Below are 13,046 nucleotides of genomic sequence, written 5' to 3' on the forward strand. Positions count from 1 at the left end.
AGAGGCGAGCACATGGCTCTCCCCTGAGCTTCAGAAGGAACCCAGGTGGGCTGACACCTTGGTTTGAACTCAGGGAAACCCACTTTGCACTTTTAATCACCAGAACTACAATACAAGAAACCTGTGTTGTTGCAAGCCACCAGGAGTGCAGCTATCCTTATAGGGCAAGATAAACCAATACAGTGGCCACTCCTGGGGGCATTGGGAAAAAAAAAAAAGCATTATTAAGGGATGAAAACATCCTCCAAATTTTGGGTTAAATGCCCAAATGTGGATGCAGCCGGAAAAGTCGACCCAGAAATTCAAAGAAATTGCTCTCATTTCAGGGATTAAAGGATAAGGGGGCCCCAGAGGACCCTCTGCAGTGGATGAGTGATGCAGAACACTCAGAATTCTCCTAGGAAAGCAGCTCTGTGTCAAGGGTGCTTACATAGACCCCCCTCTCCCGACTGGGCATGCTGCAGACTGGTCCCACCTCTAGGGCACCGGCCCTGGCTTTTCTGGGGTTCAGAAGAAGTCAAAAGCCACCAGCAATAAATTAGCAATAGATGTCACTGTGCCAGGTAAGAAAGAGCTGTGTGGTTATCCATTCGACTTCTTCAACAGGACCAGCAAATAAATAATAACAGCAATAACAGAAAGGCACCTTGTCACTGTATCCCGGGCAACCCCCACCACGAGGGCTCCTAGGAGTAAGGATTAGCATCCGGTATTGGTCCACGTTCGACTCCAAACCCAAAATCTGTGGCACGCTATGTGTGGGGTTACTCACACCCTCCCCTCCATGATGGCCTGAGTTCAGAAGGACACGAACTGTGATGATTGTAGCCAGCTCACAAGTCATGGTTTCTGACTCATCAGTCTCATCACGGGGTGAATCCTCCTGGCCTGGGCAGTGGTTGGTGAAGTCCAGGAGAACCAGCTGCTCCTTCCGGCCGATCCTCCTCTTTAGCTCCGGCGAGGCGGCTCTCAGGGCTTCCCTGGGACCTGATCTCTGCAAAGTCTCTGGCACGCGGCCACATTATCGTGCAGGCTCCTCGGGCTCCTGGGTATCCAGCAAGGGAATGTTTGTGGTCCCCGTGTTCGCCTCCACATTGTTGGGGTGAGAGAAGGTGTAAGGTTCGCTCTCAGAGTCCGGGGATAGCTCATCTGAGGTCAACTTTTTAGTCGGGGCCCTGGAGACTGAGGGGGGTGGGGAGGGGGGGCAGCTCCCCATGGGGCCCTGGAAGGGCCGGTAGGTGTCCACCTCTGCCTGGTGGAAGGAGCCGTTGGACTCCTGGAGCAGGTGCCCGTACACCATGGTGTCCTCGATGACCGCGTACACGTGGGAGTCGTTGTCCTTCCGCCCTTTCGGAAACTTTTTGGGCTGCATTGGCATCTGGGTATTGACATGGCCGTTGTAGACCCCGATAGCTGGGCCCTTGTGTATCTTCTTCTTCCTACCATGAGAAAGGGAACGAGGGAGAAGTCAAGGCATGGGCTGATTTGTCCCTGCAGGCTTTTGATAGGACTGTCCCAAGCCGTCCCCTTAACCAGTGAAGGCTCAGAGGGGACCAGCGTCTGTCTCCCACCCTCAAGGTGCAGACACAGTGTTACAGAGGGCACCTCTCACGCTCGAGTGAGGAGTGAGTGTGTTTCAGAGCTGCTACGTGCAATCCCAGGGGAGATATATGATAGCCCTTCTTTTCTACTGGAAGCACGTACCCCAGCTTCCCGAGACAGGAAGAGGCCTGCTGAAGGCCAAGGTCTACATCTCTCTTGATACTTCCCCAGAGCTAATGCTCTGTCCCTTCCTGAAGTGGAGGTAAGCTCTGAGTGCCTAGATTTTATAGACTTTTTAAAAATTTTTTGCTTTTTGGGTTACTCCTGGCCCTGCACTCAGGAATTACCCTGGTGGTGCTCAGGAGACCATATGGGATGCTGGGAATCGAACCCGGGCCAGCTATGTGCACGGCAAGTGCCCTACCTGCTGTGCTATTGCTCCAGCCCCATGAATGCCTAGATTTTATGTGGTAATAACATGAGACTCAGGATGGAAAGTCGAGTCTTAGCTTACTCAGGGGTCTAGGGACAGAACTGAGCATCAGTGTAGACTGTGGCTCCTTCAGCAGTGACCGGCTACAGGGGCAAACATCTCAAAAGAAGACAGAGTTCATGCGTGTATGCAGAGCTCCTCAACACCACCACTGTCACGTAACTTGCAGTGCTCACTGAAACTGGGACAAGGATGGGCATTCCTGCTCCCTGACCCGGAAAAACAAAGCTTTGGGTGGGAAAGACCACCTTGTGAGCAGACCAGAGATTCAGATGGAGACTAATATGATAGGCCCACAGCATGCCGGCTGGAGGCTCAGTAATCATGGGACCAACTCTATATTTTTCTGAGCAATAAAAATAAATTCAGAACTTTCAGCTTGTAACACTGATTCTCTGGCCAGTGAAATGGGGTTCTAAACTCCTGTTTGAGACTTCCCCAATGCTTCTACTATCCAGAAAGGTGTTTTTTGTTTGTTTTTTTTTTTTCTCCTTTTGGGTCATAATCAGCGATGCTCAGGGCTTACTTCTGGCTCTGCAGTCAGTAATCATTCCTGGTGGTGCTTGGGGAACAATATGGGATGCTGGGGATCGAACATGGGTTGGCTGCGTACAAGGCAAATGCCTAACCCACTGTACTATCACTCTGGCCCCTCTAGGAGCTTTTTTAGTTAATTTGGGCCCCAAAGGCAGAGGAAGAAGAAACCATGTCTTGATCATTGTTGGATTCCCAGTGCCCTGCCTGGTTCGTGGTGCCTAACAGACTCTCCAACAGAAATACTGGTGGAGCAAACAAGTTCAAAAGGCCTTGTTCCCTCTGCAGACCCTACCCGGGGCAAACCAAAGCTGGCGGCCCTCGCCAGGCAAGGCTGGGGGCTGCTGAGCTTAGGCTGGATTGGGGGGTTAGAGAGAGAGAGATGTGAGGGCTGGACCCAGCTCCCTCCTGATGAGGAAGCTAATGCCAGCCTTCCCGTTCAGCTGCCCACCGGCTGCCCACTCCGGACTAAGAGAACTAGAGACTTCTCAAGAAAGCGGATGCTCTGCTCCCCACCACTCTGCACTCCCGTTTCACACAGAAAGGGCTCGTGGCACGCCAGCCCTCCCTCCCCCACGAAGACGTGCCGAGACACTCTCATCACTGATCAACTTCACTTGCTTGCTCATGGCTTGGTCAGTTAAAACAATGTGTGCGCGTGTCTTTTCAGGAGATTCCCGTCATCCAAAGAAACAAAGATTCTCTCTCCAGGGCTTCCAGCAGGAAAAGAGCACAACTGATAAAATCTGGAGGCAGCGTGTACTGTCTCAAAGAGGTTAGCACCTTGTTTTCATAAAACAGATGCTGTCAGCCTGAGGGGGTGGCATCAAGGGCTGAGTCAGGCAGCGAGGCCTTCCTCTTGCCCACAGGGCTGCCTTTCTGATGCTTGTCTGCAGGCCTCTGAGCGCGCGCGCGTGCGCGCGCGCGCGCACACACACACACACACACACACACACACACACACACCACGAACAGCTTAAGAAATGGGAGAAGCAGCTGGACCACGTATGCAAGTTTCCCTTAGGAAAAGGGCTGGCGCGGTGGGAGAGGCCTGGCCTGGTGGGGCCCACAGACGATTCTCCTGCCCAGGATCCCCTTTGTGGCCCACAGCCGGACTGTTCCCCCAGACTCTGGTGGGAAGGCGGGGGACAGTTCCTCAAACCGTGCTGGGGAACCACCCGGCCCCACACAGGTCTCCTGGTTTGTGGCGTTTTCTTTTCCCACCCCAGTAAGGGATTCCCCTTTCTCTAAGTGTAACTAGCTCCTGGCAATGTTATCCAGGACTGAGCTTCCGGAAGTGGGATAAAGCCATTTCCAGAATGACTCGGAGTCATTCTGGAGTGTCAGATGGGCTGGAGGCATCCAGGAGTGTCCACCTACTTCTTTTTCACACAGCAAATGATGAGTCCGAGGGTAAACAGCAGCAAGGCGCCACCTCCCACCACAGCGATGATGATGACCGTCAGGTCTGTGAGGGAGAGAGAAGACAGTGGGGAGAGGGTGCTAGTGACCTCGAGAGTCATGGCTGCAGGAGGCTCTCCTTCCCGCCCTTCCCCTCACTTTGGGAGAGCCGAATTTCCTTCCTCTGGAGTCCGGCCAGCCTGTTCCAGACCTAACCTCTGAGAGGACTGGTGGCCGGAGAAGCCGGCCAGCGTGATGGTCTGACCGTGCTGAGAGCATGCTGGGTGGAAGCCCAAGTTGGCCTGGGGGAGAGTCGGGGAAAACAAGCCAAGCACTGGCAGCAGGGCTCCAGACCCCCGTCTCCAGATGAGCCATCCCAGTCACCCTCCAGGTACCTTAGAGCAGAGATGAGCCACCAGCTGTGCCCTGCTGGGATTCCGGACCCGTGGGATTGTGAGCAAACAAAACGGCCATTGTGTCCTACTGCTCCAGCCCCCAACCCTGTATTTGATGTGACCCTGGAGCTCCTCCCACCAGGAGGTGGCTCGTGTCTGTCTAGCTCACACAGCTGAGCTCAGAAGAACTCGTGTCTCTTCTCCAGTCTCTCGTGGCTCTTTCTGCCCCTCCCAAGGGGCTCAGCAGCCAGCCTGCTGCTTTCAAGGTGTCAGGGAGCGTAAGCCCCAAAGAGCTCTGCGCTGAACAGAACTGCCTGGTTCATCTGCGTGCAGTGGCACACGGCTATTCTGGAGCTACTGAGCTCTGGCATGGCCAGCCATGCAGCATTATGCATGCCCAGACAGCCAGGACCCAAAGCCTGTATTCGGATTCACTTCCTCATCCTGCTCCGATTTGTGGCCCACCGCCGTCTTTCCGGGACCGCGGAAGGCTCTTACCCATGGTTCTCGGGGTGAGTGTCACCCAGAAGTGCAGGTCCAGCTGTTTGCCGCTCACGGGGCTGCAGTTGGAGATGTTGACCCAGAAGCTGTGATGGTAGAAGCTGGGCTTGGGAAGCACGTCCTCCTCTAGGCTGAAGATCTCCTCGACGTGGGTCTGCTGCTCCTGGATGATCATGAAGGCGCGCCCCGTGTGGCACACCACCCCGGTCCGCTCCTTGAGGAAAGTCAGGCGCGCCACCTGGTCCCTGGGCACGCTGATGTTCCAGGACACCGAGGTCAGGGGTGGCATGCCCCGGTCCCAGTTAGGGGTCCTCAGGTAGACCTTGCTTTTCGTGTCCGGGGTCACCGTGATGACACCCTCCTCTGCGGGAGAGAGAAGAGAAGTCACATGGCTGGGGTTTCACCGTGTCTCTACGGAGGACAAAGGCGAGGGGGGGAAGGACCCAAATGCACTGTGCAGTCTCTGTGATGAAGGAAAGGGGTTCAGCACCTATACGGCATCGGGGAGCAGCCACCACCACAGCTATCAGTCGAAGCCCGGCAATGTGTGTGGTGTGATGAGAAATGGAATTTCCCACTCTCCTTATTAATAACTGAATGAAATTTAAATCACCACATGTGGCCGGTGGCTGCTGCACTGGTCAGCATGGAAGCAGACTCTTAGTCAGAAGAGACACTTGGGTCTTTCGAAAACAAAAACCCCCAACAACAACAACAACAAAAGCAATAAGACAACGAGTAAAACCCAGCACAGCTGGCTACACTGATGGTCATCACAGTAACCTTTCGGAGGTTCCCGACTCATGGACGCTCACTGGCTCGTGACTTCCTGGAGGGACTGGGACACAATCAACTTTGGTTCTAAAGGCTACCACCACTATAAATGCTGTAACTGAGAGGCTGAGAGTGCTTCTGATACACCAGTGAACCCTTCTTGACCTGATAAAGGCCATCATCTCACAGTGATGAGCATGGGTCTTAGTTATTTCCAAAGACTCCCCAGAAGGAGGTTCTCTGGCAAACCCTGGCAACATTAGTCAGCCTGGCCTGACCATAATTCATCTGAGGGCTGGATGATGGCCTTCCTGTCCCCAACAAAGGACCTAGATGGCCTCAAATCAAGATCTTGGTCAACTTTACAATGGTCTCTAATGCAATGGAATTGTTCTCTGAACACTCTGTGTGTGTGTGTGTGTGTGTGTGTGTCTTTGGGCCACACCCAGCAGTGCCATATGGAATGCCAGCGATCGAACCTGGGTTGACTGCACGCTAGGCAAACACCCTAGCCCACTTTACTATTTCTCCACCTCCTCTGCAATCTGAATTGTGCATAACATGTCTTCGGTCACCAACTTAAAGATCCAGGACTTGGGAAATGAGGCACATTCTCATTTGTATCTTATCTGCTTCCAAAAATAACTTGGAACTTGTTTACTTGTTTGACCACCTCCCAACCAGGGCTTCCTGTTGCCAGAATCATTTCTCTCTTTTTTGGGGGGCACAGGGGGGGAAGAGGTGTTTCAGATCACACCCAGCAGTGCTCAGGGGTTACTCCTGGAGATCAGGGATCACTCCTGTGGGCTTGAGGGACCATATGGGATTCTGGGGACCAAACTCACATCAGCCACATGCAAGGCAAGAGCTCTACCCACTGTACTATTTCTCCAGTCCCACTATACCATCTCTGGAAACTAACAATGAATACAACAATACGAGGGGGTAAACCCCAGAGCCTCTTACCTTTGAGGTATGGGATAAAGGACACAGTCAGGCTCTGCCCAAGCGCCTCTTGCTGGAAGGTGGGGGCAAAGGTGCGGAAGGTCACGGAGATGTTCTGCTTCACCTGGATCTGCTCGATGGAGCCTCCGGAGCAGAAGGAGCCAAAATGCAGGTTCTGGCCAGGGACAGTGCTAGCCACGAAGTAGCTGAAGCTGGTGTTGCAGGGCCGCTCGTGCGTGTACTGCTGCAGCTTCTGGGCCGGTGCCAGCGCCAAGCTGAGCCTGTCCTCGGGCACCTGCAGCTTCCAGGAGAAGTCGTGCAGCTGCACAGGCAGCTGGAGGAGGTCCCCAGGCACCTGGAGTGAGTAGGACCTCCTGAGGCAGTACCGGTGGTCCAGGCAACCTGGAAAAGAGGAGGTGGTGGTGGTGGTGGTGGTGGTGGTGGTGGTGGCCGTGTAAGTGCTTGGGTGGGTCAGGGGCTTCCTACTTGCTTTCTGGTCTCCCCCACCCTCTCTGCCCTATTCCTGGCCCCCAGAGACCCTGTTCTAGCCTGTCTGCTCACTCAGGTTCTTACTGTTTTTAGGCTAGCCAACTGACTTGTATGAGTACTTAGAGTCTAAATGTTCTCTTCTCTCTTCTGGGAATCTGCTTCTGGGATGCTAAGTGCCTTGTGAGCAGAGCTGTTTTTCCTCCTGGGGGCTCTGCTGTCCTGTGTCCATGGGGAGCCAGTCCTGGGCAGGGGTGGACCTCAAGACTGGCAAGATGCAACTATGGCAGAGATCCTGGTGGCCCAGCAGGGAGGTGAACACTGGTCTATTTGTTACACAATCAGCACCTGTCTCTCATAGATAAGGGATTAAGGGAGAAAAAAATAGAGGAAGCCAAAGTTTGCCATGGCAAGCTCTAGTCCACGGAGAGAAGGATGAGTGGGCAGTGGAAAGGCAGGGGGCATGTTAGGTAGGGAGTGACCAGGCGAGGCTTTGGGAGGCAATCCGAGGACAGGATTATCCCAGAGGGCGGGTGTGGGGCCTGGGCCGCACTGCTGCCTGTGCTAAGCTGGCTTTGCAAAGCACATTTCTCATCCTGAGAGCTACAACCTTTCCGGGCCCCCCACCGAGAAGACCCCACAAACACTAACTTAGCGTCTTCTCGGCATTCATCCACAGGCGGGTCAGGTCATCGCACAGGAAGGAGATCTTGTGCTTGGAGCCCGGGGTCAGGGTGATGTTGGTGCCACAGGTCCGGGACTCCAGACACACGAAGCAGCCGGGCACAAACTTGCGACTCAGTCTGACGGGCCGCGGCTCGATGGTGACTGACATGGTTCGCTCATTGCTCAGGTCGACCAGGTAGGTCTTATCTGGAAGCACAGAGAGAAAGCAGGCGTCATGAACAGCGTAGCGGGTGCCCTGTGGGATGGCAAAGCGTCACACCAGGCCTCCGAATGGGGAATGCTGGGGAAATCTCATTATAGAGACAATGTTACAATAACTTTATTTTAATTTAATTTAATTTTTTTTTTTTTTTGCTTTTTGGGTCACACCCGGCCATGCACAGGGGTGACTCCTGGCTCATGCACTCAGGAACTACTCCTGGCCGTGCTCAGGGGACCATACGGGATGCTGGGAATCGAATCCGGGTCGGCAGCATGCAAAGCAAACGCCCTATCCGCTGTGCTATCACTCCAGCCCCTCAATAACTTTATTTTAAAAAAATGTTTATTTTGCTTTTTTTGGATCACACCTGGTGATGCTCAGGGGTTACTCCTGGCTCTGCACTCAGGAATTACTCCTGGAATTACCCCCCAGTCCATGGGGATGTGCAAGGCAAACACCCTACCTGCTGTAGTATCACTTGAGCCTCTGTTAAAATAACTTTAAACAGAAAGATACAGATGGATTCAGAAGATAGTGCAAAGGACCAACATGCATACTGTGCAAGAAGGAGGTCAAAGTTCAATCTTGGTACCACATGTGGTCCTCAGAGCACCACCGGGAGTGACCCCTGAGCACAGAGCCAGGAGTAGTCCCTGAGTACTGCTGGGTGTGCCTCCTGCCAAAAGAAGTAAAAAAGAAACACATGAATTGCATTAACAATCCTATTAAACTTTTATCCTTCTAGTTCATTTTAGTCCTTGCTCCTACTTAAAGTCTAAGTAAAATTTTATATTCATCTTTTTACTTCATTATTTTATGTTTTTTACTTATTTTGTTACCTGGTTTTCACATTCCCAAATCTTTTACAATATTCATTCTACATCTTTTATAATATTCATTACCTCCAGTTGCTGCATAAGAAGTCAATCACATGAGATTTGCCAGCATTTATCTAAATACCATGAGCAGTGGAGTTACTGCAGAGATAGAGGATTTAGAGACAGGAGAGAATCACAGGCATTATCGTACCATGTCAGCTAAGTGAGAAAGAGAGGAACTATTCCATAGGCCAAGCCAGAAGTCAGTCTCTCCCAGTAGCAAAAGAATAAAATTAGACTGCTCCGTCAAAGCAGTGAACTAAACAGAAACCAAGAAGGATATTCATACAGATGTGGGATAAATACAAATTATAAAATCTAAAAAGAAAGATGAATATATCTGTCTGATCACAGGCGCAATAAATCATTGCTAGGAAAAATAGAATTGCATAAAGAATGATGGACCAATGTGCGGAAAAGGAAATATCCAAATTACCACATATGTAGAGTTCTTAGGTGGCACCAGAGACAGCAACAAGTGCACCCGTGCTTCCTGCCAGCCAGAGGGCGACACTGAGTCTGATCAGATCAGGTCCTGGAGGTTATGGGGAAGCAGGTGCTCTCCACAGTCCTGGCAGGAGTCCGGGATACTTGTGCCTCAGGGAATTGGGAATTAGTGTGAAAAGGGAACCCCGGCAACATGACATGGGGATAGAGAGTCACCCTGTACTTCTGGTAAACAAACAAGCACCCAGGGCTGCAACAGTCAGATACACCATGGAACAATCATGAATGAAATAATACACAGCAGTTAACAAGACAGGAGAAATCTAAGCAGTCATGTACTGCTGAGTAATGCAGATAGGGCAGGGAAAGTATCCTTAGGGATTCTGTTGTGTGAATGTCACACCTAACCACACAAACCTAGAAGGCATAGCCCACTATGCACCTAAGTGGTCTAGCCTATTAGGATCACCATCATAAATGTGGCCAACCACGGGCCAAACGCTATTCAGTGGTGTAAGACCAAGCTGCAGGAAGAGCAGCTAAGCAATGGGATAGTCCCAGTGAGATAGTACAGTGGTAAGGGTGCTTGCATGCACCTGATGTGGGTCCAATCCTTGGTACCACATGTGTCCCAAACCAAAAGAGTTACACAATGTTATACAGAATATGAAACCACTTGCTTACAGAATCTCCAAAATAAAATAGCTCCTTCTATATAGAACATACTTATGTAAGTAAATGGAGAGATGAAGAGCAAGTATAATAAAAAACCAGAATCAAATACCATAAATTCATAACTTTGGTTATGAGAGAGAGAGAAAAAAAAAGAAAGAGAAAGCGAAAGAGGGAGGGAAGGAGAGAGGGAGAGAGAGTGCTGGAAATGGGGCCAGCATAGTTGGTCAGAAGGAATTTTTTGTGTGTTTTTATTTGTGTGCCTTGGGGCCATACCTGGCGATGCTCAGGGCTTATTCCTGACTCTGAACTCAGAAATTATTCCTGGAAGTGCTCAGGGAACCGTAAGGGCTACCTGGGATCCAACTTGGACCAACTATGTGCAAGGCATGTGCCCTGCCCACTGTAAGTATATCTCTCCAGCCCTCTAGAAATAGTTTTCAACTCTTTTTGTTGCTGATGCTGTTGTTTTGGGGGCCATGCCTGGCAATGTGTAGGGCTTACTCCTGGCTCTGTGCTCAGGGGTCACTCCTGGAGGAACTTAGGAAACCAGATGGGGTGCTGGGGATCAGACCCAGGTTGGCTGCATGCAAGGTCAGTGCCCTACCCGCTGTACTACTGCTCCAGACCCTCAACTCTTCAGAAGACAGGGTTGCTTTACAAAAAGCATTGTTTCACCTGATGATGCCACTGCCTGCAGGCCAGTCATTTTTTGGCTTCGTTCATTCTGCTCTTATAAAAAGCCACCAGATTGGGAAGGTGGCTAGAGGAAGTGGTGCTGCTTCTGCAGCTCAAGGGTGCTGCTGGTTTGCTCATCAGATCCCTCAGCCTCCCTGCACACAGCACAGCAAGTAAGTAACATCCACCTGTGGGTCTGCTAAGAGTCTTCCTTCCCGGTCACCAGCCCTACATCAAGGATGGAATTGCTCTTTTTGAACAGGGTGCTAGGGGGTTCAATCAGAAATACGCTAGGGAAAGGGGCAAAGTGGTGATACCTGCCAGCTATTTTCTTTAGTTCTTATTGCCTGTTTCTACGTAGGTTTCCCCATAAGTCTAATAATCATAGCACTTGAAAAAGATAAGCTCTATCAGAGCTGGAGCTAGGATTCCACTCTTGGGCACTCAAATGTGACTTGGTAGAGAAAATGGTTAGCTTTTCAAACGCTTTCCCCCACATTAAGCTCATTCCCTACTGGCCCTACTGGGCTTTAAAATTTGTCTTCACAATTACCTGCAGGAACCACCCTCATTCCCAAACGTCCTCCAAAGCTTAGAAAGGTAAAGTAACTAGTCCCGAGTCACAACAGCTGGCAAATCAAGGGTACCCCATTCAGCCTGACTCCTGAACATTCTCTCTTCACTATTTCACAGATCTTCCTTTGATTTTATATATACATATATAAAATGCACTGGTAAAACAATGCACTGGTTTAAAACGTTCAGTGTGATGAACTTTTGACAATTTTATATCTCCATTGTGCTTACCATTTTTAACAAAATCTAGAATATTTATATTATCCTGGCAAATTCTTTGGTGCTCCTTGCCAAGTTCTCCTGACTTCCCATTCACTAAAAATAACAATCTGATTTCTGTCATTGTAGATTTTTACCTATCTGGAACCTCAAATGAATAAATCATATGAATAATGAATGAATAAATGAATAAATCATATTGGATGTACTCTTCTGGCTCAGTCTTCTGGCTGTTTGTCTATATCTGTTGCTTTATTTTTGTTTGTTTTTGCTTATAAAGGTAAAGTAACTAGTCCAGAGTCACAAGAGCTGGCTAGTCAGGGGTACCCCATTCAGTTGTGCTAAGAGGATACTCCTGGCTAAGTGTTGGTGTGTGGGGGGGGTGGTCACTCCCAGTGGTGCTCAAGTGACCATACTGGGGAGACTGAACCAGGCTTCCCTCATGCAAAGCAAGCTCTCCAGCCCTTTGAGTTAGGGCAGTGGTTAGGCGTGGGAGAACTCAAAGGTCACCATGGCTACACCTGGCGGTACTGGGGATCTTGTGCATGCAAGGCTTCTACTCTATCACTTGAGACATATCCCCAGCCCTTCAGTAAATAGTTTCAATACTCATTCCTGTGGACTGGAGTGATAGTACAGCAGGTAGGGCGTTTGTCTTGCACACAGCCGACCCGGGTTCAATTCCTCCATCCTTCTTGGAGAGCCTGGCAAGCTACCGAGAGTATTCTCTCCGCACGGCAGAGCCTGGCAAGCTCCCCATGGTGTATTTGATGTGCCAAAAACAGTAACAACAAGTCTCACAATGGAGACGTTACTGGTGCCCGTTCGAGCAAATCAATGAACAATGGGATGACAGTGCTACAGTGTTACTCATTCCTGTTGCTGTGGATATCATTCACATTTCCCCTAATTATTGCTGAGCAATATCCCATCCGTTGAGAAGACCACATCTGCCTATCTGTTTTTCTATTCACAAAGACTTGGGTTGATTTCGGTCTTTGACTTAGTCTGCTGTGCATGGTCTTCTATATATTTTGGAAAAACCAAGAGGTTTCATTTCTCTTGGGTATGAAACTTCTGGACCTCAGTTAGATGTAAGCTTAACTTTAAAAGAAGCTGCCTCTGGGGCTGAAGCAATAGCACAGTGGGTAGAGCATTTGCCTTGCACGTGGTCAACCCCGGTTCGATTCCCAGCATCCCATATGTTCCCCTGAGCACAGCCAGGAATTAATTCCTGAGTGAATGAGCCAGGGGTAAAACCTGTGCACCTGTGCACTGCATCACTGGGTGTGACCCAAAAAGCCAAAAAAAAAAAAAAAGCTGCCACAGGGTCCTCCAAGAGGAGCTGAGCCACTGGACACTCCTGGAGACCCTCATTCTCTCCAGCAGTGAGAATGAGAATGAGCAGTGAGAATGAGCAGAGAGAAGTCCAAGCCTTCGCCGTCCTGGTCGTCCTAGAAGGTATGGAATGGCACTGGGGCCTGGCGGTGTGTCTCTCCTGTGAAAGTGACTGTGTAATAATTACACTGGGTGGGCTGAGACACCCTGAAGGGGAACCCAAACCCACTGTGTATCATTAACTGAGAAAAACACTCCTGATTCCAGATCAAGACATC

The 13,046-nt window shown here is 50.4% G+C and overlaps 1 protein-coding gene across 1 annotated transcript in view; it reads right to left on the bottom strand.

Annotated features, from left to right (window-relative positions):
• Window positions 1–1,021: 1,021 nt before the first annotated feature.
• CDCP1 (CUB domain containing protein 1) overlaps window positions 1,022–13,046 on the bottom strand; it is a 53,127-nt gene continuing 41,102 nt past the window's right edge. The window contains exons 5-9 of the mRNA XM_004614597.2: window positions 7,723–7,944; window positions 6,607–6,987; window positions 4,864–5,229; window positions 3,950–4,037; window positions 1,022–1,439 (exon numbers count right to left, since the gene is read on the bottom strand). Of these exons, the coding sequence (XP_004614654.2) occupies window positions 1,022–1,439; window positions 3,950–4,037; window positions 4,864–5,229; window positions 6,607–6,987; window positions 7,723–7,944 (1,475 nt within the window). The remainder of the gene's footprint in view (window positions 1,440–3,949; window positions 4,038–4,863; window positions 5,230–6,606; window positions 6,988–7,722; window positions 7,945–13,046) is intronic.

Source organism: Sorex araneus, chromosome 4, assembly GCF_027595985.1.
Source record: "Sorex araneus isolate mSorAra2 chromosome 4, mSorAra2.pri, whole genome shotgun sequence".
Taxonomy (NCBI): domain Eukaryota; kingdom Metazoa; phylum Chordata; class Mammalia; order Eulipotyphla; family Soricidae; genus Sorex; species Sorex araneus.